This window comes from Drosophila persimilis, unplaced genomic scaffold (genome assembly GCF_003286085.1).
Source record: "Drosophila persimilis strain 14011-0111.01,24,50 unplaced genomic scaffold, DperRS2 tig00000000-arrow-pilon, whole genome shotgun sequence".
Taxonomy (NCBI): Eukaryota; Metazoa; Arthropoda; class Insecta; order Diptera; family Drosophilidae; genus Drosophila; species Drosophila persimilis.
Window position 1 is genome coordinate 17,141,451 of NW_020825288.1, and position 25,428 is coordinate 17,166,878.

The 25,428-nt window shown below is 47.2% G+C and overlaps 3 protein-coding genes across 5 annotated transcripts; 1 reads left to right on the top strand and 2 right to left on the bottom strand.

Annotated features, from left to right (window-relative positions):
* Window positions 1-67: 67 nt before the first annotated feature.
* Window positions 68-9,082, bottom strand: LOC6587308 (mucin-5AC). 2 transcript variants are annotated; one of them, XM_026984122.1, is made up of 6 exons: window positions 9,027-9,082; window positions 8,412-8,570; window positions 6,044-6,267; window positions 2,764-2,965; window positions 2,445-2,696; window positions 68-2,351 (listed from the first exon to the last, which is right to left on the bottom strand). In XM_026984122.1, exons 2-6 carry the CDS (start codon window positions 8,449-8,451, stop codon window positions 613-615), a joined length of 2,457 nt encoding a protein of 818 aa, XP_026839923.1. In that variant the 5' UTR covers window positions 8,452-8,570; window positions 9,027-9,082; the 3' UTR covers window positions 68-612. The 2 variants fall into 2 exon arrangements, with proteins under 2 accessions (XP_026839923.1, XP_026839922.1); XM_026984121.1 differs by having other exon boundaries at window positions 2,764-3,001.
* LOC6587388 lies at window positions 3,888-5,499 on the top strand. The gene is made up of 2 exons (XM_002013992.2): window positions 3,888-3,931; window positions 3,993-5,499. The coding sequence occupies exons 1-2, from the start codon at window positions 3,929-3,931 to the stop codon at window positions 5,466-5,468; spliced, it is 1,479 nt and encodes a 492-aa protein (XP_002014028.1). The 5' UTR covers window positions 3,888-3,928; the 3' UTR covers window positions 5,469-5,499.
* A 7,860-nt stretch (window positions 9,083-16,942) lies between the features above and the next one.
* LOC6587423 (prolyl 3-hydroxylase sudestada1) lies at window positions 16,943-20,906 on the bottom strand. 2 transcript variants are annotated; one of them, XM_002013993.2, is made up of 7 exons: window positions 20,834-20,906; window positions 18,790-18,880; window positions 18,583-18,722; window positions 18,318-18,515; window positions 18,062-18,256; window positions 17,385-18,002; window positions 16,943-17,321 (listed from the first exon to the last, which is right to left on the bottom strand). In XM_002013993.2, exons 1-7 carry the CDS (start codon window positions 20,886-20,888, stop codon window positions 17,008-17,010), a joined length of 1,611 nt encoding a protein of 536 aa, XP_002014029.2. In that variant the 5' UTR covers window positions 20,889-20,906; the 3' UTR covers window positions 16,943-17,007. The 2 variants fall into 2 exon arrangements, with proteins under 2 accessions (XP_002014029.2, XP_002014030.1); XM_002013994.2 differs by lacking the exons at window positions 16,943-17,321; window positions 17,385-18,002; window positions 18,062-18,256; ... (1 more) ...; window positions 18,583-18,722; window positions 18,790-18,880 and adding an exon at window positions 18,983-20,640.
* Between the last annotated feature and the right edge of the window lie 4,522 nt (window positions 20,907-25,428).

The window sequence follows — 25,428 nt, forward strand, 5'->3', positions numbered from 1 at the left end:
ATCGCCAACGACATATCGAGATCAAATCAGTTTGGCGCTCAACTTAGTTAATCGAAAGATATTCGAGTTTTATGAATTACATATCATTTTATTTACAAGAAACCTTAAAGTTAATACAATTTTGTAGTGAATTCATTGAATATTACACAACAAGTACAAAATCAGCCACTCTTCGATACAATTTTCGCTCCCGATTTGCTTCATTTTAACAATTGTCTAACGACTAAACATATACTTTTTTATTTAAATAACTAGATACACGCATGGAAATTCATTAGAACGCATCTGAAATCTGATTGAATGAATGTACGCGAGTGTTAATGGGTGCTAAGCAGGTCATTATTCGATATGCATATGAAAGATAATGCGAGCGAGTGCAGGCGGAACGGAGCTAGAGCTGGGATGATCTTTAAAGTACTGTGACACCTATGTAGCTGCTGCTAGAAAAATGACGCTGAAGAAATGGATGTATGTGGATGTTGGATCGTTTACGCTATGAATAGTAGTTAATGGTCAAGGCAGTGCAAAATGGATTTAAAGGTACAGTTGTGTAAGTAGTTAGTTCGAGTGCTGGGTGCTGGGCTAGAGGCCAGACCAGCGAGCGGATGTAGCTCAGTCCGTGTCGTAGTAGGCATAGTCGTAGCTGGTGTCCTCATCCGCATACGGTGGCCGCTGCCGTTTGCCGGCTGGCCTATCCTTCTTGTCCAGCTGCTTCTCCTTTTTGCTCCTGGCCGACTTCTTCGCCTCCACAGGGGCACTTGTCGTGCTGGTTGTGGTCGTCTTCGTTGTGCTTGGAGTTGGTCGCCTGGTGGTGCTGGTGGTAGTGGTGCTGGTCAGTTGGGTGGTGGTGCTGCTGCTGTAAGTCGTCGGCCGGCTGGTGGTCTGGGCGGTTGTCTTCGGACTAGATGGCGTTATCTGCGGACTGTACTGAGAGTTGTACTGCTGCGACGTCTTCTCCGCCTTGTAGATGTCGGCCCGCAGCTTGTTGATGCTGGCAGCGCCAAAGTTCAGCGATTGCGCCGTCTTGAAGAGCTCATCCTCGTCACTGAGGTCCGACTCCCGCTCCTTCTGATAGGCGGACTGCTGCTGGCTCTTCAGATGGCTGTGCGCCTGCTGGAAGTTGTGGCTGAAGCCATGCGGCTGCCGGCTAGACGGCGGAGCACTTGGCGTGGTAGTGCTCGTGGAGCTGGAGGATCGGGTGCGCAGGAATTTGAAGCGATTGCGTGGGAAGTCGTTCTCATACAGCTCCGGATGGTACTGACCGTCGTCCTCATCCACATTGTAGTACGGATTGGCAGTGGTAGGCAGAGCTCCAGCCACAGTCGATGCCTTCTTCGTCGTACTCTGACTGGGTCGCTGTTTCTGCTGTGCCTGATAGAAATTCTGCTCATAGAGCTTCTTGTATGTCGTGGGCTTGAAGGTGGTCGGTGTGAATGAGTCCTTGGCCGCATGCGTTACCTTCTTCACTGCAGCGGATGCCGACGTACTGGCCGCCGTGGAGGGGAAGTGCAGCTCATCATCCGCATACCGTTGGGTGGTGGCCTTGTAGGTGATGCTGCCGCGGCTGGTAAATGAACGCGGCTTTGCACTGGGCCCCGAACTGGCGGATGCTTTGAAAGGCGCCGGCTCCTGGGTGCCCACTCGGGACAGCTGTTGAGGCTTGGGGCGCTGATAGTGCGGCTCCAGCTTGTTTTGCGTGGCCTGGAAGGGTTGCGGCTGCTGCACCTTGCTCTTGGGGATGTCGACGAACTCGTTGTGGTTTATATAGTTCGATTCCTGGGGTCCCAGTTTCTGTTTGCGTGCTGCTACCGTGGGCTTGTTCCTCTTGGTGGTCTCCTTGTCGAAGTCCTGGACATTCTTGCCCGTCAACTTTGTGGAGCTCGATGGCTGTTCCGTGTACTTGGGCGGGGGCGTGCTCTTGAAGCGATAGGCGCCGCTGTTCGGATTATAGGTGGTAGGCTGGATGCGCTCCTGGGTCTGGTAGTCGTTCACGCCGAAGCTGAAGCGACTGGTGATGCTGCTGCTGGGTCTTGGCGTGGTCGTGGACCTGGCTTGTGGCGTATAGTCCAGGAAGTCCGTGTTGAATGAGGCATGCAGAGTGATCTTTTTCACCGATTTGGTGGTGCTTGGAGCTGCGGTGCTTGGGGTTGTGCTACTTGTAGGGCGCTGTCCTCGAGTGGGCGTGACTCGCGACTTGCTGGACGCCTCCGTCGTCTTGCGATTGTAATCGCTAAAGTCGTTGGGCTTGGAGCGCACTCCCGCCGACGATTCCTCATCGTACTCACGCCCGCCCTGTCGGTTCGAGAAGAAGTGCGAGCTATGGGAACCCTTGAAGATATCATCAAAGTCTTCTGCGGAGTGGAGAGAAATAGAGACAAGAGCGTGATTAATTTGAGTAATAATTTTGAAGATTCCATTGTTTCGTATTGTTGTTGCTGGCTTACGCTTTGAGTCGTCGTTGTTGTTGCCGTAATTGTTGTTGTAATAGCTGCGCTCCGTCGTGGATGTCGTTGTGGTGCTTGTGGTCGAGGTGCTGCTCGATGTTGTCGGCGTGTAATAGCTGGAAATGGGTCGCTTGGTGGGTTGCGTGATATCCAAATTGGGACTCGAGCTGGAGCTGGAGCTGGCATAATTATGTCGCGGGCGTGACTTCTGCTCACCGCCGCGGCTGTTCTCCTTAGATCGACGGACATCGCCTGCAATTACGCGTGGCCCCGCGATGAAATTAAACTTAATTGCTGGATAAACCCTGGAGCCTCTTACCTGTTTCGGCACGCTGCAGATGGAAAGTGGCCTCCTCCTCGTTGGCGCCCTTGCTATCGCCATCGCGGTACAGATCGTTCAGATTGTTGTTGTCGTAGAAGGAGGTGGCCTTGTCACAGTCCACGTCCGCCCAATTGGCGCAGATCTGCAGTTCCTGGTCAAAGGCCGTCGTGTTGGGGCAGAGGAACCGATAGTCCTGCACCTGTTGGACAAACGGATTAGCTCTTCGATGTAGGAGCTGCACACACAGCGAAATCATCAAAAACAGCACCACAAGATAACCACAGAGCAACATGCAAAATTCAATGTTATAAATGGATTCAATTTTAGCCAAAGCATTAGAGCCAAGACCAAGGCAGCAGCAACAACAACAGCAATAACAGCCACAGCCACAATTGGAGCTATCAGCCAAACCACAATTCAGGTAATTGAAACTGGCACAAACTGAACTACACCGCGAAAACAAATAATAAGTATCTTCTATCGCAATCAAGAACAAAGCCAATGAATGAAGATATTTTTTGTTTGCATTCTCGGTCAAGAGCCTCGGTCTCGAGACGACATTATGTATATTTTGTTATTGCCCTCTCGGGACCGATAGCGATAATACAGCTGTCTTTATAAAGATTAAAAAATACTTCCTTATTTCGAAATGTATACAAATATTTTTGTAGTACTTTCTGTTTTATTAAACTCACAGAACTAGCTACTCAAACCGGTTTCAATTTAAGGATTTTTCTCTCAGTGTATGTATTTTTAAATTGAAGCCACTTTTGCCTACCTACTGTATCATCCACACATCCAATCAGATGCTTCCTTGTGAGGCGATGATAGTGCCACAGTGCACCCCATCCCCCAGCCAGATATCAGGTTGCCTGCCACAAACTTTGGCATTTGCAACTGCCACTTGACATTTGCAGTGCCCGCAGTGGCCCCGGGGTCCCAGGTGACGATGCCGAGAAGTGAACGTTCTCGGCCTGGTTCTCGATGCCGCTAGGGGCCCAATAGTGCAAACAGTAGGCTAATTGACAGTCAGTTCAAAATCCATATGTATACAATATAGTATAGTATAGTGTTCATTCAAATAAAACTCTCACTCCAACACGTAAATAATACAAAACATAAAACAGATAAAAAAACACGGCGGCTTGTCGCATTTGCAAAAATGGTAAGTGACTCGAACTTCAACTTCAACTATTGCCCCAACGACAATGCCAATTCCTGTCTAGGTAAAGGTGTATCTGTTTCGCAAGCTGCATGCCCTCAGCCAGTTGCAGAGGGATGTCTGGGAGGAGGCGGTGCTCGAAGTGGTGGAGCCGGTGCTCAGTGGCAGGACCAGCACCGTCGTCAACTACGGCGAGACAATGGACTACGGCACTGACGAGAATGATGTGATGGCCCGGATCTTTAGCGATTTGTTCAGGAATGTCTACACTCTGGAGCTGACCATGGAGGTCAACATATCTATCAGGCACGTTGAGATCAATGGGGAGCGTCCAGAGTCCACGGGTGACATGGAGGGGCAGGACCACAGGCCATCCAAGCAGCACTTTGTGGCAACCACCGGTGATGTCTACACATACATAGACAGGGTGATGCGGCGCCTGCCTCATAGCCGTGTGCTCTTCACCCTCAACGTGAGGCAAACGAACATCGATCAGTCGAGAAAAGTCTACGGCAAGCTGCAGTTTATTCACCTGAAGAGTGCCTCTGCGGACCCGGAGATGGTGGACAGCTCTACGTCCATGGGCTCCTTGCTGAAGCTCTTCAAGGTCCTGTCCCGCAGCCCCAAGACACACATGCGATATCACAACATCAACTTGACGCGACTACTCCACGAGGTGCTGGCAAGTGCCGACAGCACTGTGGTAATCAACTACACAGAAGCTTCTGTGTTCAACACAGTACTGATGGCGCCGGCCTGTACTCCGGCATCAGGCCATGCCAGACGTGAGTCGTCTGTCGAGATGTGGAAGGCGATGTACAGACAGGAGCAAACGAAGTATCGATTCCTGAAGGAGAAGGTGCTCAACCTTGAGTTCTGCACCGGCGATGAGGAAAAACGGCAGCTATATGAGATGATGGATGCTCTGGAGAGCGATTCCGAAGAATATAACGATTCCAGCAGTAGCGACACGGCCATAGAGACGATGCAGGCTTGCCAGGACATTGGGATGCCCTGCTATATCCCTGTGTCCAATCAGAAAATGCATGAAATCCGAATGGAGGCAGAGCTGACCATCGAGGAGCTCAAGGAGCTGCAGTCGACAGTCGAACAGCTGTCCATCAAGAACCAGCAACAACATAAGGAGCTGCTGGAAAAAAACGAAATGGTACGCCAACTCAATGAGGAACTAATCAAAGCTAACGAGGAGCTGCTGCAACAGAAGGTCTCCTTCCAGCAGAAGCTGCAGGCGTACACGGAGAGGTTCAATCAACTTTGGCGGGATCAGAGCCAGGTCTTCCAAGCGCGTGAGATAGAGCGCAAAGAGCAACTGTCCAAAATGCTCGACAGCTACTGCAAGGAGATGCAGAGCTCGCAACAGCGGCAGCTGATCCAGCTGCAGAAACAGACAGCAGAAGGATCGCGAGCTCCAAATCCAGGTTTCAAAAAAACAACTGAAGCTCCGGGCTGTACAAAAGCCGGCAGTTGCTCCACAGCTGCCGCAGCTGTAGTCAAGGAAGAGCCAAGTGAAAAACTCTAAGCGTGCAATAAAGAAACAAACACAAAGCCCACACTTAAAGGTCACCGATCCGATCCAATACGATCCGAGCGCTTTATCTGCGCTGTAGCAAAGTCTTCTTCAGGTCTAAGTATCATCCGGTTCGGGCCAGTCACGAAGCCCCATCACACATTCTCCTCCTGCTGCTGCTGCTGCCGATGCCTGGCTGTCCAACTTTGCCATTTAGCTGGGACTTTGACACAGCCACAGAGACAGCATAGCGCGCGGGGTTCGAGTCAGATCTCAACGAGCGCCTGCAAGTTCGTTGCCTAAGTCTTTCGTTTTTACCGCCAATTTATCGACTCTGTGTGGTGGGGAGGGGGTGGGACTTGAATCTATGTCTAGAACAATTTTTAGAACAGAATCTGGCATTCGAATTCAGGGATTTAAATGTCATACAGTTATGAAATTTAGCTATAGATTATTTATATATCTCTCATCTCATATTAACAAAGAGCATTAACCATTCGCTGTGGCATAGGATAGCCTTTTTTGAGCTGGATCTGCTGCTGCCTTAATCCCAGACCGTTGCACTTGCAAGAGCAGACAACACTTACCCCGATTCCGGGAAGCTTCACGCACACGTGGAACATCTGGCACTGGGTGTCGGGATCGGCATAGTAGCCGCCGAGTATCTTGTCGTGGCAGGTGAACTGAGTCTTCGGCATATTCTGCAGACTGTACGTGGGCCATGGCCTGCCGAAAGCCAAGTCATCGTCCTCGTCGAGCAACTGCGCCTGGCCGAGTCCGAGGCTGCTCCAAAGTGTCGCCGCCGTCGTTGCTGTAAGATTCAGAAACAGAAAACGTGATCTGGTTAGGCTTACGCTCATCAAATGGAAACTCAAGTAGTGCTAGAATTGGTGCTTATGCTGACACCGAGGCTGGTGCTGGTGCTCGAGCTGATGCTGAGGCTGACCAGTGGACGAGTGACCTTCATGTGGCCGACGCTCGCATCACTTTCGCTTACATGAAGCCAGCGCGATCTCGAGACGAGCTCATGATTTATGTGTGCCGGAGCAGGCACTTGTGGCTGTCCGGCTGTCCAAGGCTGAGCAACCTCCAACATGGTTCTGCGTGTGCCTGTCTGCTTTTTATTTATTTATTTTGGGTCCATTGATTGGTATTTCTGATACCGAGAGACATCATTAACATTTCAGTCAAACGGCAAACAAGACGCCGCATTCCCACAGCGATATATGATCACTCGGGTCAGTCCAGCTGTCAAATTAACCATAAAATGGATCCACTGATCTACGGATCCACTCTGCTCATGAGGGTTGTTCAATTAAAATGCCAAGTCAATCACTTTTATGGATATACCGTCCACTGCTTGTCGTACCTGCGTCGGACATTAAAAGCTAATTAAACCCGTGACTCTTCCTAATTGCCATGACGCCCATGTATCATGTCTGTCTCGGACTCTAAGTCAGACCAGTTTTTTTCCTTCAACTACTTATTGTGGTATATGGCAGCCTGGCAGCTTCTGTTCTTGGCCAACCCCACCAGCCAGCAGCGGAAGATGAGCAATTAAAGCAATCGTAAATGCAATTTTCAACTGCTGCTGCAGAACAAATGCTGCAGCCGACATGGTGGCTTCGGTTCGTCTGGCCCGGGCACAAATTGCACTCGTAGGTTGCATAATCTGCCAGTGCGCCCATTCATCATGCCATAGCCAAAAAAAAAAAAAAACAAAAACAACAAATGCACAGAAAAAAGGAAAAACAGATAAAGAAAACCCAAAGTACCGAACAAAAAGAGAAAACAAACTATCCAGCCTAGTTGGATGGATTCAAGAAGAAAGACCGTCGTCTGTGCAGCAACCCGACTCTGATTCGCATTTAATTCAAATTCAAATGAATTTCAATTTCAGCTTGCCTCCCCCCCACACCCAATCGTGCAGGGGCATTGTGTGGCAGTGAACTATGACTGGACTGACTGGACAGGGCAGCTCTTTTGTTTCCTTTCCCCCCTAAAAATGCAGATTGTTCGATGCCGATTTCAATTGCTTTGTGGGAAGAGAGTGAATCTCTAATTTTGTGCCTGCCCCGACAAATCGCACAGAGCTCAAAGCCCAGTCAAGTGGAGTGGGTCTCACGCAGAGTGGTCTGGCTGGAGTCCCCTCAAGCTTCCGTTTTTGGGCGTTGTCCCAATCCACTCTCCAATCATCTATCTCTTTTCCAGCTATGATTGGCTTAAAAGATAATTTACAATGTGGTAATTATGCAGATGACCTACTCTTAGCCATAATTGCCATTTCTCAGCCTTGTCTTCGTTTCGCCCTGCTGCGGGAGCTGGCCAACAAATTACATTTGATTTCGAATGTGATCGATATGAAACTCATTGAATCCCATTAATTTCTTTCGCGACCGATGGACCTTGAACCAGCATCAGCAATAACAGCAGCCCATCATTTCTATATGAAACATGTTCAGAAGACAACCCAACTAATGAGCATCATGCGATTTTTTGCCCAATGCTGCGATACGATGGGATCTTTTATGTCCAAGCACAATATGCGATTGTTCATGAGTCATTATCATGGAGAAGGTCGATTGCCACAATCAAAGAAGTACTGCCGAAGCTAAGGTACAAGTTTACCAAGAAAAAGACAACAAAAGCCTAAAAGAAAGTTACCCCCTAATCGATATCTGATCTGGTATTTTCTATAGTAATTTGTTCATCAATGAAATTCAAAAGCAGGTCGAAGCCAGCAAACTATAGGCATGAAAATGAACATTTTAAATCCTTCAGACAAATTAGATCAGAACTCATGCAGAATATCAATGACAGCAACCCCGAATTATCTATAAAATTTCAATATTTGTTGTTCTACGATTTTCAAGAACATTTTGTGGAATAAATTACCCCAAAAATTCGTAGAAAATAATCACAGTCCCAGTTTTAATCCTAACTTGTTGTACTCACCCAAGATGATGGCAAACATTTTATAATTAACACTCAACATGACGGTTTATGGTTTAGGTAATCCAATTCGAGTGATTCTGTCAAAAATCAGGATGTTATCCAATAGGTAATCCAAAGCGTTTAAGCTGCTATTTAATGTCGATTTTCACATGGATCGCACTGCAAAACAAGACAGAATAGACACAGCACCAGAGAGATCTCATGAGTATGGTAAAGGGATTTGATTGGATTGGATTGCAAAATCAAAATGCAAAATCCCACAAGCCGCACAAGATGTTCGTTTCGCCTTGTTTCGCTTCGCTTTTCACGAACTAAACACCGCACACCAAAAAGTGTCCGTCATGTAGGAAATGAGCGGTGGTCGGTGCCGACAAGACCAAATAAAATGGTTCTTCTTTTGCTTCGCAGATTCAAGCGTATGTAAATGCGTACGAAAATGTGTTTCGCAAGGTGCGAAAACTACGGAAGAGCCATTTAGAAGGTGCAGCGAAACGTTGAGAGACGTGGACGTGAGGCGTCTGCCTCACTTGACTGGGCAGACGGCAGAAAAAGCACAGAGTCACAGCCGCCACTTGCAACAGGGCACAGGGCACAAGGCACAGCAGAGGTACGAACCGCACGGAGGAGACAGGCGAACCAAGCGAGCCAAGCGGGGCGCTGCGATGCGATGCGCGATTTGTGACTGGATCGTTTACGTTGTCGAAGCGAAATGATTTCGGAAAGCGAAAGGAAAAACCACTTGGAGCCCATCACAGTGGTGCCGCAGTGCTGCGGTGCTGTGGCACAGCGGCAGAGACGCTGGCAGCACCGCAGATCTCCGAGCGAAGCATCTTCGTGCTCGTCTCGTGTGAGCCGACTCGGTCGGGCTGCTTTTCGTGCTCGTTTGTTCTGCGGCTTCTTTGGTCTGGTCCCCTAGACGTATGCTTAACGCAGATTACGCATACGCAGCGTGTGACCATATGACACTTGTCTGCATTGTGCCCTGCTGCAGTGCTGCCCCCTTGGAACGCAGCTGCACCGCTGCGCCGCTCCTCCGCCTGCCAGGAGTCGTCACTCATCATCACTTACGTCAGCCGGCCGCAGGGCCAGCTCATGATTGTGGGCAAGCGCTGGCCGCACTCTCACTCCCACCGCAATTACACCCGTACCCGTACCCGTACCCGTACACGTACAGTTCACGTAGCACAGCGCCTGGTCTCTTGGGTTGCATCTTCCGCTGGGTATTATGTCATAGTCATGGCGGGGCTTTGTCATTTGCTGGCCCATCTGCTGTGGATGTTGTTGGCTGCCACTGCCGCTGCCGCTGCGGCTGTGAGTGCGGCAGCCATGTCGGGGCAAAAGTCGCGATGCCACCGACAATCCGGTTATGTCTATATGGGTAAGTGTGGCACAGACTGCGGGGAATGTGCGGCATTTTGTTGCAGTGTGGGAATTTACACGCCTGCAGTTTTCGGCCAAGATCTGTGCATCTTGGGCGTAACTACCATTTGGGCAGATTCTTCATATTTTCCGTTTTGATTCGCAAAAAGGTTGCGCCCAGATAAAGGCAAGCAACAAACCCAAGCTGTCACCTGGAACTGGCAGCTTGGCATTTCAAAGTTGAGGTTGCCTGCCGGAAAAAAACCAGACACCGAAAACAGGGCAAAGGCAAAGCAAAGGCAAAGTCATGCAAAGCAGCTGCCAGACTGCGACTGCGGTACAAAAAATGTCAACTTTAGACGGTGGAAAAGTGAAATCGAAACGGAGGACGAGCCTGCGCGACTGGATGACTTTCAACCTGGAGCCACATTCACCAAAACTTGTGGGAAGTGGCATATGGCAGAGGCAGAGCCTGTGTCTGCCGCCATTTTTCTAATTTGCTGCTGATTGTGATTGTGTAAGAGATGGCAGAGGAGTCCCAGTCGCAATCCTCGTAATAAATGCTCATTTTATACTCCTGTGTGTGCCAATGACTCACGCGATCTGCTGCTGACTGCTGCCTCCTCGGCGGCCTCCATCAGCCCTCTGCGTGGGAAAGGCCAATAATAAGGAAGTACCAGTGTCCAATGCCCCAGCACAAAGCTCAACCAAATGTCCAAAGATGACTCCAGACACGATCTCAAAGGCGATCGCTGCATGGGCATGGGTCTGAATAGATGTCTGCTTGGCATTACACAGCATCTAAGCGGATTGAATTCTAATTAGCGACCGCCTTCAATTAAATACACATCAGCTCGAATGGCCTTAGATTCCCCGCATTGACATTGATAAATGTGTTCCCCGACAAAGACACGAATTCGGTGTTTCACTTGGCAGCTACAAGTGCTCGGAAAACAGCTACAAGCCCCGCTGCTCTCGAGTCATTAAGAATCCGTTTGCCAGGTAAATTATTTAATTTTTACTCATTATGTAAGCTTTGCCAGCTGCCTGAATGCCTGGTGGTGTGGTAAAAGTGCCGAAAGCATTTGCACATCGTGTGGGAGCCAATGGAAAATGCATTCACCCAAAATGCATTCACCACCATCACCAGAAACAGCAGTGGCACCAGCAGCTGAAAAACTAAAAATTCAATTAAGCTGAAGATGCGCCTGAGCAGACTCCTCGCCGGGCAGAGTTTGGTCTGGCATTTGGTGCCATTCCAGCGACAAGTAACGCGCCAAAAAATGCCAAAACCCTGGCAGAAGCTAAAGCAGTAGCAGAAGCCGAGGCAGAGCCAGCCACAGCGGCAGGCCAACCACTAACGAGTCGCGAGGATTGCGATTGGGATTGAAGCTGGAATTGGAATCGCAGACGAGGAGACACAGAGACAGACAGACAGTCAGATAGACGGGCAGACGGCCATCCCAGGTCGTTGAGTAATTGTGCAGCAATGAGCATGGGCTGCCAGCAGATTTTCCCGTTGATAAAGTGCAGCTCTCGGAAAACCTTTACCAGGCAGCCGCTCATAATAAGAAATTGCATACTCGTATACCTCTCCATACCAACATATATTGTGTGCATATAATGTGTTTACACACATATAATTTCGCATTGGCTGGCTTCGGATTCGGATGGGGAGGCTGCACGTGGCAAACGCTGCCACAAACGGAGACGGAGGCCACAGCTGTGCAATTTACAGTTTTATGGATGCCACGCTGCTTGCGAAACGCCAAAGCTTTTTCGGGATTGGGAATGGGTCAGTCAGTCAGTGAGCGGCTCCATCGTTGAGTGGTCTGCCTGGCTAATTTGACGCATTTGCCTTGATGCGGCGGCATGTTTAAACAAATCCAGCGAGACGAGACGCATTAAAATAACCAATAAGACGAAAGACTTGAGCAACGAACTTGTTTTTGATTAAAGTTATAAGGATTCCGGTAGTCGATTGGAGCGCGGTATTTCTAGGATTTGTCCTCTTTAAAGGTCAGGCATGGCTTAGAATAAAGTTGTTCCTGCTCTGTACAGATGGTTTCACTGAAATTCTTTTGAAATTTCACTGAAATTCTATTCATTTATTCCGAAAGAAATTTGTTGATGTCTAAAAATTCATCGATCTGTTCTAAAAAAAATTGGGAAAATGAGTAACTTGAAGATTGAATAAAATTTTGTAATTTTTTTCCCAATCTGACGGCTTTGGCTACTCTCTTGCAACTCTTTAAATGTTGTTCACAGTTGTCCTTCATTTAGAACTTTGTAACTTTATAACTTTGTAATTTAATTGAATTCGATTAATACACAAAACTACAGAATATATTCTTAATACATATTTCCGAGGCAAGACTAGCCTATTCCCTGTAGTTCAGTAGCATGACATCCAAATCCTCTGCTGATCAACCTGGAACCTGGTCGTAACCTTCATAATAACCTTAATTGATCTAAAAATAAATCACACCATAAAGAGTATTAAATATATAATCAAGAGTAAAGTTAAATTAAGTTAGTTAGTGTATATAGCATCTATTAAGAAATTCACCAAGCGAATGTACTTATACAACTTTATTTATAGAACATTCCATTAAACAGATTAAAGACTTAATCCGCCTTAATCCACATCCATCGCTAGTCAATGCACTCAAGCATTCTAAATTGTATTTTCTGGCACTCGTGGACTAGCCTCACTCTGCCATAAGCACAGCCAACACACACACACACACACACTGCTGATCGCTGCAGTGGAAATTTGCATAAAATGTGCATTAGCCGCCCACCCCCGCTTAGGCAACGGCCTCGCCACCACCACCACTAGCAGCAGCAGCAGCAGCACCATCATCATTATCACCATCCACCAACAGCCTCATCGCATCCCAGGCCAGGCCAGGCCTGGTTGTATCGGATCGGATCGGGCCGGGCCGGGCCGGGCCAGGCCAGACCGGGCTGTGCCACACCAAGGCGAAACTTGTGCCGAAATCTGCACGACGAAACGTGAGAAAATGTTATAGACATTGCAGTTGCTATGCCACACAGACACACACACACACACACACACATATACTAGATACGAGTATCTATGCTTACATAGATGGATCATGGTAGGAGCGAAATAAAAACTAAATAATAAAAAATATTTGGTAAATTATGGGAATGAATGAGACGAAACGGTGTACTGCCGGCGGTACTGGTGATGCTGGTGTTGCTTTAGGTGGAGGTGGTATTCGGGCGGCAAAGAATCCAGCTTGCAGATGCTGCACCAAGAGCGGTTGTTGCTGTGTGCTGGTGCTGTACGAGTATCTGTGACTAATTGCATGCCCATACAAATGCACTTTTCGTAATTATTTGCCGTACTGCTGGAATATGTGTGAATTATTATGCAGTCAGGGTTCCATTGTAATCATGTTAATGAGCTTTCGGCTCGTCTGAGTCGCAGTTGGATCAAAGCCGAAGCTGAACTGAAGCTGAAGCACCGGCATTGTTCGTGAGTCTTCTGGAAAAAAAGAAGAATAAAATTCTAAGTCGCCAAATGCCAAATGCCAGAGCCAGAGCGATGCTACACGGCTAATAGATACTAATGCTGACCAGGATGCTGAGCTAAACGCTAGACACTAAGCTCAAATTATGCGCATTTTCAAGACAACTTTTATTTTATGGTAATTCAATTAGACGGCATCTTTTGTCACCCATCACCCACAAACAGCAGCAGCATAACCCACCAGCAATATTGCCTTTTGCCTGAACTCTGCCCAATGCTGTCGTTGTGGCCGACTGTGGCGGCGGAGTCTTCTTCATTTTGCGGGAAACATTTTGGCAAAAACGTTTTTTAAGGAGCGCCACTTGCTGATCGTTTGTTTGCCCAAAAAAAAAAAAAACACGACAACAACAGACAACAGACACAGCGGCAACAGCGACAACAGCAACAGCGGCAACATCTACAACAGAAACTTGGCTGTTTGCTGATTTATGCGTTTTGCAGCATTTAAATTGGCATTTATGTCAAACTGCGGTAAGGGTAAGTAATATTTTGTATAATACATTTCGCTTTATTTGTTTTATAACCCAGCCAGCCGGCCAGCCAGCCAGCCAGCCAGCGTCCTTGGGCTCTGTCCGCTTCGACACTTTTCCAGCCAGCCCCAGACCCCCAAAAGCTGATGAGATCTCTTTCCCATGGCTGCCACTCGCAAAAAGAAGACTAAGATGATGATGCTGATGCTGTTTACGTTCGCTTTCAGTTTATTGAGCTGCGGCAGGGCATTTGTTAAACAAATTGTTTAATTGTTCCACAATCACTTACGTAGAGGTATAGGAAGGCCCCCATGCCCCCATGTTTTGTAATGCAACTTTGTCAAGCAACCAAAGAAGTCCCCCCGTTCTAGTGGCAATATGGAAACTGAACTTTGTTCTTCTAACATTTCTGGCTGCTGTGCTTCCTCCACTCAAATACGAAACGAATAAAAAACGAATCGAAAACTTGAAATTGTGGAAACTGCTAGATGCTACTCGTACTATAAGTTGCAATTGGTCGATCCGCTCTCCAAACGGCTGTGGATCGTCAATACCTGTGCGAGATATGGTGGCAGCAGCGGCAGCATATGCAGACAAAATGCCAGTGGCCTTGGAGCAGGCTGAGAATGTTGCAGAAGCAACAACAACAACAAGAGCAGCAGCAGAAGCAACAGCAGCATCCACTTCCACTTTGACGATGGCTGAATCTTTCGAAAGCTGCCAAATCCGTTCGGCTTTCGATGGCTGTTATAGTTATAGTGTGTTTTTTTCTAGTTTATGTGAAAAATCACATCAGCAGCAGCAGCAGCTGATGTCTGCGGCGTCTCTGCCGCGGAATTACCCAATAGGCAGCAATGAAAATGTGTTGGCGTAATTAATTAAACAAATTATGTGAATTGCGCAGCGCGCATTTGACGTTTTTGGTGCAGATCTCGCATCCAGGTTCGGGGCATTCAAGTTGATTGCAATTTTTATTAATTTCACTTAGCGGTGGGAATGCCGTGGTGCTATAAAAAGTGCATCAGCATCAGTGCACTACCAGCAGCAGCAACAACAACCACTCTCATATGGTCAACAGTGATTACAATTGCAGCAGTAAACATTTTGCAATGTGACTTTTACGTGCTGGCTCCTTATAAGTAACTTATGGGCACACCTGGCTCCAACAGCAGCCCCCAAGCTCCTTGGGCCAGGCACTGGCACTTGACGGCGACGGCTCATTGTGTACTTTGTGCCATTTTGGGCGAAAAATTCTTCAATTCTTTGCTGTCTGCAGCTGTCCAGACCGCAATCAACGGCCACATCGCCGTCACAATCGCCATCGCCCCGAGTGCCTTGTCATTCATTGTTTGGGAAAATTCAATCAATTATTAATTACACGCCTTGTTGCATTCGAGTGCTCCCATCGATTGTGAGCACCGCCCCCAGACCGGACCAGACCAATAGTGCAACATCTTCATAGTGCCGTGCCTCTTCCCTGTCACATTTTCCACTTCGGCCAACTCATTTAATCTGGCAAAGTGTTTGGAAATACTTAACAACCGCATCGAAATTAGTTTCGTTATTGTGTTAGCCTTCGGCTCATCTCATCTCGTCTCGTCCACTCCGACTCTGCCTCTGCCGCTGACTCCGACTGAATTGATTTTTGACGTGCGTGCGGTTGCCGTGACGGAGGAGACCGACCCGTCCGAGTGCGTGTGGGAAAATGGGATTTAAAAGGCAATTCTGCGGCGGGGTAATGGGCAATCTATTCCGGAAATGCAGAGAACGGCCCTTGCGGCAAAAGCGGTTACGAGGCTGCTGCTTCGGTGGCAAAGGGTTAGATGTGTAGGCGTCACCAGTGGCTGCAACAGGCTCGGTTCGGTTTCAGATCCGCCATATGCTGTCGCCTGACGAGGCAACGCCACAACAATGGCACCGAAACCATGACACAAAGCCACTTGGCAAGTTGGCGGCATTTGGCGATCGCTAAAAGTCACATTGTTGACCTTTTTGCGGTCTTGGGGCTGTAGCTCCGGCTCCGGCTATGGCTGGGGCTCTCCATCTCTCAGCCTCGCACATTGGAGAAAAGGTTTCTGTCTTTTCTGAAGTAGTCTCCCCCACCTGCCCACCAGCCCACCAGCCCACCAGCCCACCTACCTACCCAAAGCAAACTCCCGGCCATAGCCATAGCCTCCGACAACAAGCGCGGCTCATTAAAATAATATTTAACCTTTGAATAAGAGACAAATACTTGTTGAATATCTACGAGTACGAGTACGAGTATGTCTGTGGAGATTCGGTTCGGTTATGTCTTTGTCTGTCCCGTCTGCCGAGCGCCAACGAGCCGTGAGCAATTAAAAATTAACTATTTACTTTTAATGCGCATAGTTTGACGCCGACCGCTCCCCCTGGCTCTAAGCCCCGCCTCTGCATCAGGCGCCCATTACCAATTGAATTCCATGTTTAACGAGTTTTGACAGCCCCGTATTTGCTTCTCTTTTCCCCCATTTGTATATTTGCAATGCAATTGTAAAGACTCTACCGCGGCAAGGGTATACCTCTGTGGCTAGACACTTTCGAGTTCCCCAAAATGATCTGAAGTTACAATCCACCAATAGAGACGAAAGAGCATTGCTGGTTTGGCTTGCATCTGTTGGGGTTTGGTTTCCTTTCTTGTTGAGGCTGGCATTCATCCGGCAGCGACTGCTGCGTCTGAACCTGACCTATCCGCTCCGTTCACACGCTGCGCTGGCTGCGATCGGCCCCCGAGGGGTGCGTACCATCGTCAGCCCTGACATCCATTGCAGCTCCAAACATCAGGGAATGCTGGAAATGGAAAAGGTGTCGAGCATTTTGCTGTCAGACGATGCCGGAAAGTGTTTGGATTTAGTGATCAAAATTCAATTTTTAAGGCCCGACGACTTCGGATTCCCGGCATTCTGAACATGCTGAAACGGCTCTTGATGACCTACGTGGCGTGCGTCGTAGTCTACAGCCTGAATTCCAACTGCCAGTCGGATCCGCCCAAAAAGCGTCAGCGCAAAGAGCTTGACGATGAACTGTACCGAGTACATCCCAAATGGAATCCATAGCCTTCATGAATTAGATTAAGTTATCAAGAATAGTAAATCCAAAATGGAACACATAGCCTTGATGAATTAGATTAAGTTATCAAGAATAGTTTGGTTTTAATTGGGAGTATTAGCCATTCGTCGCGGCTCGTTTACTGCTGCTTCTCTTTCCGAATGTTTTGCAGCACTTTGCGCAGCATGTTAAAGGAACTGAGCACAGGCACCAAGACGGGCAGGAAGAGTGGAATGTAAATGGCGTACTTCTGCTCGTCCGGAAAGTAGAGCTGAGCCAGCAAGCTGGCGTCGAAGAAGCCCCGCTCCGAGGCCACAAAAGCGCGCTTAGCCAGTGCGGAAGCGTCGTCCAGTCGATGCTCCAGTAGAGCGACCTTGGCGGCCAAAATGTCGGCATAAGAGCTCGTTATGGCTGCGGCCACTTCGTCGTTTATCACAATATAGCTGATTTGATCTGAGGGCGAGAGGAAACGATTGGATTATGGATGCCCAATTATGTTGGTAATTCGAAGAGTACCCAGCAGGTTAATGAGGCTCTGCAGCGTTCTGCTGGCCGTGGCAATGTGGCGAATGGCGCTGCGTCTGAGGTAGGCCTCGTACTCCCAGCGACGCGGGGCCAACTGCTCGATGTCTACCGTCTTGACGCCCTCCAACTGAAGCTCGCTGCTGATGTCGAGCAACTTGTGCAGCTGATCGAGCATCACCTGCATGTTGTCCGTGGTGCTGACGTGGTAGGGTAACGGCTGCTCGTCATTGGCATAGGCCAGGCACACGCTCTCCGGGGGATTAGCAATGATGACGCCGCCCCAGGGTGGAGATATGAAGGCATCCACTCCGTTCCGCGTCAACAGCTGGTTCTTGCTGTTGTAGATGTGCAGGGGCGCGTTCTTGCATGGCGGAATATAGACCACCAGATTGATGGCCGGTTTGTCGGTGGTGCTGGCACTCAGATTTTGCGATATGGAGGTAAGCAGGTGCGGCAGGTCCGTCTCCAGCAGGGCATAGTGTCGACCCAGCTTGGTCTCGTCGCGCACCTGCTTGAGATCGGCTTCGATGGCCACCCGATACTTCCATTGCGAGCGCACCGTATAGTTAGATATGTCCGACACCTGGACCAGCCAAGGCTCCACATAAGCTGCAAATAGAAATGAAGCAATTAACGTCCGCTGCCGGCCCTGAAAGTCACAATCATACTCTTCACAGCCATAGAAACGTTCCACTGGGCATAGGTTAGACGCGGCTTTGGGTTCAGTACTGAAACAATGACATCATAGGCTGGCTGTGGTGCCTCAGACTTGGCTCCGAATCGATCGTCTGTGCTGAGTATTTGATTAATGCGATACGACTGCAGGATCTTTGAGTGCAGCACCTGAGCCAGTTTGTTGGCGGCTGTAAAAGTTGAGACTTATTTATAATCGGCTTTGAGTGCATCGGAAGCATCTAGACTTACTTGTATCGCTGCGCATCAACGCCGAGCGTTCTGTTGTCAGCAATATTTCCTCTTCTAAATTGGGCCACTCAATGAACATAAAGTCCCCCACACTCTGAGGGTGCTCCTCCAGCAGCAGTTTCTCCAATGCTGCAGGCGTATGCGCCTCATGGGCTCTGGCCGGTGGCGGCATATGATTGAATTCCACAGCCCATATTTCTGAAACAAAACAAATCATTGAGAGTCACTCTAATGGATGACTGACGGCCATGCAAATCACTCTTACCGCTATCGCTAAATGCACTTTGCAGTTCGGTGATGAGCAGCTGGGCGCGACTGGAGCCCTGTGTGTAGATGGCCACCTGCACAGCCGTTTTGATGGGTTGCTCGCTCAGACCCAGTATGGCGTTCGATGGCAAAGTGACTCTGAAGGCAATGATGATTGATTTGATTGATAGGTGGAAAGTGCCGCAGGCATCCATCGGTGACTCACCTGTAGACTGTTGTGGTTTTCCACCACATCGGTACGCCAATCCCAATGATGACTACGATGAAGGCAACCGTGGCACCGATGCGATATTTATCTGTAATGGCAAGCAGAAGCAAAAGTACGAATTATTGTAATGTGTGGCTTCCCTCAAGGCGGGGTCGGGCGATGCGCGTGCACAAAACAATCGGTAATGCTATTTAGGTTTTTCTACTTCATTTATTCGGTAAATTAGTTCTGTACATTAGACCGCTACGAATGTATATAGTCCCAGAAGATTGTGCGCGAGCAGCATTGACTACTACTCCTTGTAACTGCAGGAAATTACAAAAACGGGTCCCTTCTCCAAGGGCGTATTGCGCGACACGTATTTGGTAAACTTGGTAGTGCCCTCGCAGCGGTAGACAATATTCAGGGCGTTGTCCACGGGCGATATGGTGAGCAGAACAGAATCGTCCTCTTCGTCATCGGAGCCCGTCTTTTCCTTCTCATTGGGGAGCTCTCCGTCGGGTGAGAGGTATGTGATAACTGCAGCTCCTTCCGCCGCATTCAGGTAGTAGACCAGGTCGAGGGTATTCTCCTCGCTCACCAGGCCGTCGCCTAGGACAGTGTAGTTCCCGTGCGACCACCGTTGCAGCTCCACGCTGCATTTGGGCCTCACAGCATCGGCGCCACTCAGGTCCAGATCGGTGAAGTCACGTAGCAGGTCGAACATGGCGTTGCTGCGGAACAGCTGCAGTAGCTCCTGGATCGTTCCCCTGGCTGTGCTCAGGTCCATGACTTCGTAGTTGTGCGCATTGGCCGGGCCCTGCCGCCGCCAGACCAGCGTCTCGTCATCGCTTAAGAGTTGCGCCCGAGCCAGCTCGAACTTTTCGCGTTTGAAGAATTCGTAAAGGCAGATTTCCGAGTTCTCCTCTATACGCTTTTGGATGCTGCGTCGCGTGGCCGTCTTCAGGTAGACATTATTAAGCAGAAGCCCTAACGGGGGCTTGTTCAAGCTATCCGGCTGAAGGTAGCTCAGACGGGGAAAAGCGCGCATGGAGTCCGGCACGAACGCCTCGTTAGTTTCGCCGTGAAACCAGCCGTTTATGGTGAGACGCGGGTAGTCGAATGTGGTCACCTCGCCGACCTGATGAAAGGAGCGCGACCCGACTTTGAAGAATGCGAACTGGTTATCTTTGGGGGCAATTTTACGGTGCACTGGGAACTGGGGAAAGCACTGGTCATCGCTGGAGAAGATCTCCAGACTGCCGCCTTGCGTCTCGCTCCACTCCTCCGCACCCTTCCAGGGCGACAGATAATAGATGAAGGCTATTTGTCGGTCCTTGAGCAGGTCGTCATGCACCAGCAAATAGTCGCCGCAGGTGTACATGCTGCAGGAGGCAGATACGTAGTCCAGCTTCAAGTTCGTAACCTTCTCCAGCCAAGGTCGAACTTGTTTCCGCAACACTTGCAGGAAATTTGTTAGCAGCCGGCATCGGGGCATGTTGGACAGATCTGTGCTTTGGTAGAACTCGTACAGGTCCATCTGCTTGCGCGACCATGTAACTTTGTCAATAATTTCAGACACTAGCGCTTTGCTAGTGCCCTCTGCCATCAGCCCTGGCAGCAGGCAGATCTGGAAGGGATCACCAAACACTTGTGCGCCGGTTTTCTCCTCTTTGACGGTCTGGTCCGCCTTCGCCCATGTCGACTGTAGCCACTGCGTTAGCTCCTTTTGCTGATAGGCGGCATTTAGATGTAATTCCGGCGCGGCCAGAGGTTTGTCCAGTGTTTCGCCGAGACGCAGTAGCTTCCTCTGTGGTTCACCACTGGGATCCGGCCTCTGCTCCTCCTTCTGCCTCTCCTCATGTGCGTCTGCAAGGGCAACATAATGAATGGTATTGCATTAAGCATGGCAGACACGGGGCATACCTTAAACTGTAATAGGCCGCGCTATATTAGCCACACCATACGCGTTATCAGAAATATTCACACGACTCTTTGTGCCGGCACACCTCGCACCTCACCCAGCGTTTTCGCTTACACAGATTTAAATGCTTTCACTTACCTTCGGATTTATCTTTTCGTTTGGGTTTAACTGTGCTGACGCTTGTCGTTTCCATATTTATACTACTAAATACCTTAATACTCAGGAAATTCTTAAGTCTTTTCAAGAAAAATATCAAAATTGGCTTGTGCAGCTGCAGCCCTAGAGATACGAAAAAACGAACTTAGCCCACTTAAGCCCCCCTATTTAAACAGTTATACGACTTGAGGTAAATGGCAAAAATATTACTGTTTGCAAATTCTTATTGTAGACCCATACTATCCTTCCTCTTTACTTACAAAAAAAAACAAGATATCTTTCACATGAACTGCGCTAAAATTATTCAATTCTCATTATTTTCGGTGGATTTTTAAAATACTCCCTTGGTCTACAATGGGTTAATCGTTCACCGTGAAGGATTGGAATCCAAATTCCTCGATGTTGATATTCGATTTGATGTTATTACGAGCTAGCTGGCTAGTGATAAATAATTGAAATAAGGTTTAAACAAATAAAGTCAATGCTCAAAAACGTAAGTGTGTACGGAATGAAACGTAGTGTCTGGAATGTTACGCTATTGTTGCTGGCCAACAGGTATCCACAACGAGTATGGAAATATTTATACCCTATTTCAGCTAACATTAAAATTCTGTTTTTCAGTCTTAGTTAAAACATTAGTAATGACTTCCTCTCAGATTGACATGTCTCAGACCTATTCATGCATTTCGTTTCCTCTATATATATCCTGATTCCTGGTCGTTTAAATAAACATTTCCTCAATTCTATAATATCCTTTTTCCTAGGGTATGCAGAATGTTGCGGGACAATGTAGCACGTTTTTCGATAAGTGTAAAAACGTAAAAACACAAGAAACGGCTATCGATACTATCGACTGGGTACGGTTCGCGCCGAATAGAAATTGTTTGAAAGTGAATGACAAGGATATGAATTCTAATTTAATAGATTGATGAAATTGATAAAATACGCCATTATATACCACTATACCGTAAATGTTCTCCCCAGCTACATATGAATATTTTCTCCAGATATGGCAACCACGAGTGCCAGACCACCGCACAGTGGGACAAATATCCGAAAACTGGCAATACAAAAAATTCATTTCGTTGAAGTACTTAAACTAAGATATCTCTTTGTATACAAAATAAATTGGTACATGGATGGACATGGCTATAGCCAATTTTATAACAAAAAATTACACAATATAATATATACAAAATATTAAAATTTAATTATTTCAATATTAAACATTTTTGTGGTTTATTAAAAAATACTTCAAGCCACACAATATTTCCTGAATCTTTTCCAAATTTAATTAATCTTAGTAAATTTATTACAAATGTTTTGCCAAAAATGTCAAAATAACTCACTTTGAACCGGTATTAAAAACGCCAATAGTATTGATTAGAATTTTATTTTATTTTATTATTTGGTTATCGAAACAAGACCAACATAAACATGGACGAAAACACCACTCAAAACATGGTAATTGTGTTATGACATTAGACTTTGCTAACCTTGCTGCGAAGAGAGAGATAGCATGAGAGAAAAAACGCAAAACAAGTGTTCGTAACCGTCTACCGGCTATCAGTGAACTCGGGCACTATTTAATGACAAAATGATGTTTTCCAATACGCACGCCAAGTAAAATTAGTTCTGAAAAGTATAACAATCCATTATCTCTGTCGCAGCGCTGCTCCCAGCCTAACTGGAAAGCAGAGCTGACGCATATATGTATGTATGTACGTACATATGTATATCTCTCGCTCTTGCGATAAGACTGTATTTGTTGTTGCAGTTAGTCAGTTAGCAAAGTCTAATATCATATGGGCATAAGTACTTATGTCATCATGTCGAGCCCCCTAGGGAGACTTATAGTTTTGAGATTGAGCGTAAAACGAACAGCTCATTTACTAAAATCGTAAAAATATCGAATTTTTGGTGATATATGTATGTATTTTGGAGTTGACTGCTTGTCCTCGTTTTTCTGTGGAAACGGAACCCTATAATCTTGTTATTACGTCCTGTAGGTAGAGAAACTCACCTTTTAATGTTTTCTGAATTTGTGATGTCAAACACATCAATACTTTTTAATGCATTTGCATTTGGAAGAATTGCCTGATCAAGAATGGGAAACAAATAGTTGGGCTTTCTACGTCTTCGAGTTTCAAATAAACTGATGTACTGTACGGAACATGAAATAAAGCATATGAAATAATGCACCGGCATTGCGTCACGAGCAAGAATTCTGAGGATGGCTACAGGGAGGCTGCACTAGTTCCAGTTGTACTTCATTATGCATTTTAATTTTAAAAATGATGAAAAATTCGCAATATTTTGCTGGTTTTTCTGAAAATAGTCTCCTCCGCCTTGTATGCGCTGGGCTTCACGTAGCTTCCGAAATACCTATAGTTTGTGTATCGATAAGCACATTATACAGTCGCACACACACTGTCCTATTGAGGTCAAGTCGCTGAGTATAATATGCAACAATTAATTCATGATAATGCCAAATCAACGTCAACGAAGCGGACCGGACCCAACCAGGAAATAGAAGACAATACGAGCAACAAAACGAGAAGACGCGCGTCGGCGCATTAGCTCGATCCGATCTCCGATACTATCCGATCCGATCTGTTCGGTTCGGTGGCTGGCCGGGCCGACTCGGAGGGGCTCTGCTATCTTCGGCAGAAGTTTTGACCCTATGCTATGCTAAAAATTGCAAATAAACCAACCGACATTTGCTAATGGCTATAAAGTTTTCTATTTTGATTGTGTTTATGCCTTGGTAATGCCATGACATGCCGGTCAATGCCGTTTTTTGATCTAGTCTTAGGTAATTTTTCTAATTTTCGGTTTCGGCTTTGGGTTTTTGAACTTGAGCGCTCTTTGGCTTTGACCCAATGACTGAGCTGGGCCAGCAGACTGCCGCCGAATGTCGAATGCCGAATGCCGATCGTCGACTCTGGTGGGTGGCGACCAATCGAGTGTGTTCAGCGTAATAATTGCGGCTTCGGGCATCCATCATCTAGATGTATTGCCACCAGAATTGCCCAATCCAATGGATTCCGCGTGCATAAAACCATAAATTCGTAAAACAGCAAAATAAATACACTTCAAGTGCAATTCTTTGTTGCATTCAAATTCTGCAAGCGAGTCCCTACAGCAACACATAAACAATTTTTAATGGTTCCCCAATGCATACAAAATGTTTGGACGTTGCCCGATGTCCCAGCGCATAAACGTACATGCATACAGTGTGTCGAATAAGTGTTTTTACATGGTTACAGTACCACCCGAGCGTAGAGCCCATTACAGCTGTTTCTTCACAAAAATACCACAAAGATTTAGTGCCGCGTTCAAGCGTAAACCTTTTACACGTGCTGAATGGCTCGGAAGAAATCAGATGGCCATTCTGTGGCACACTCGAAAGTTCCAGAGTGTCTCCTGGTTGATAAATCCTCCGATATATGTAATCATTGTTCTTTTTAGTATATCCAGAGGATCTTTCCAAAATCGGACCTAATTCGCTGACAAGCCTTGAAATTGTTTTGGTTATCGAATCGCCTCCTCGGGCTTTACAAGTAAAAACACTTCTTTGACTTACTGTATACACGCACTACATGGACATGTATGCACGCATACGAGTATGCGTCACATTGGCTTCGATTTATAATTTCTCGGTCAAAGTCAATGTCAATGCAAATGGCAAAAACCAGCCAGCGTCCAGTTCGAATTCGCAGTCGCAGTGCTGCGCCGCGTCGTAGCCAGCATCGCATTATTAACGATAATCAGTCAATGGGGCTATCTGGCCCAGTACCATCGCCCCACTGCCCTCCCGCAGACCGGGCAGCCATGGGTCGTGCAACGGTCCGAATGCGAACAAGTTTTGGTCACTCAGCCCGCTTATCAATAGCGTCTGCCTTTGGGCCGAGAACTCGTTTGCTTTGGGCCCTGTTACAATTTGCTTTTGGCTGCTTAGCATTTTGTATTTCCTGATATTCAATCAGCCAGTTGAAGACGAACCGAGACAGCAACTCGATTTCGGGGTTCACTTTTTCGCACCCTACCCAGAGGGTATCACGATTGAGTACAGCCGATAGCCTGCACAGAAGATATCGTTCGGGATCTAATACATACATATGTTTATTCTTCCCCTGAATGCGATATAGTCATGTTAGGTTCATAATTATCTGAACGAATTCTGGGATTGAAAAGATTGTACGATTACAAATACATATAGGAAAAATTTCGAGCATTTGGAATCCAATCAGTATATCAAAATTTTCCAACACACAAGTTCTTCAGCTGAAGGTTCGTTTAAGCTTAATTAATTCAAGTTTTTTCCCCAATTGGATTGTAATCAAAAAACATAATATTTTTCGGATACAAGGGTATTTGAAGCTTCGTAAAGACTTCCTTTCTTTGGTTTCGGTTTCTTCTGCCGCAGAGACAGAAACATACTCGAGGTTAGCTTGGAGTTTGGGTTTGTCTTTTTTTCGCGCAACATTGGCCTTTTTGTTTGGCTTTGTTTCATTTACATAATTTAATTGATATGGCTGGTCGATCGGCCGGAGAGATACATTGGAACTGGTTTA

What these genes read in the sequence shown, in the direction of transcription:
- LOC6587308 (XM_026984121.1), bottom strand. Translation starts at nt 8,451, where the DNA reads ATGTTGAGTGTTAATTATAAAATGTTTGCCATCATCTTGG. An exon ending in TGAAGCTTCCCGGAATCGGG is followed by an intron (nt 3,002 to 6,043) that starts GTAAGTGTTGTC and finishes CTGTGTGTGCAG; the next exon opens with CTCCTACATCGAAGAGCTAA. An exon ending in TCTGCAGCGTGCCGAAACAG is followed by an intron (nt 2,697 to 2,763) that starts GTAAGAGGCTCC and finishes GCGTAATTGCAG; the next exon opens with GCGATGTCCGTCGATCTAAG.
- LOC6587423 (XM_002013993.2), bottom strand. Translation starts at nt 20,888, where the DNA reads ATGGAAACGACAAGCGTCAGCACAGTTAAACCCAAACGAAAAGATAAA. An exon ending in AAAACCACAACAGTCTACAG is followed by an intron (nt 18,723 to 18,789) that starts GTGAGTCACCGA and finishes CATTGCCTTCAG; the next exon opens with AGTCACTTTGCCATCGAACG. An exon ending in AAGTGCATTTAGCGATAGCG is followed by an intron (nt 18,516 to 18,582) that starts GTAAGAGTGATT and finishes GTTTTGTTTCAG; the next exon opens with AAATATGGGCTGTGGAATTC.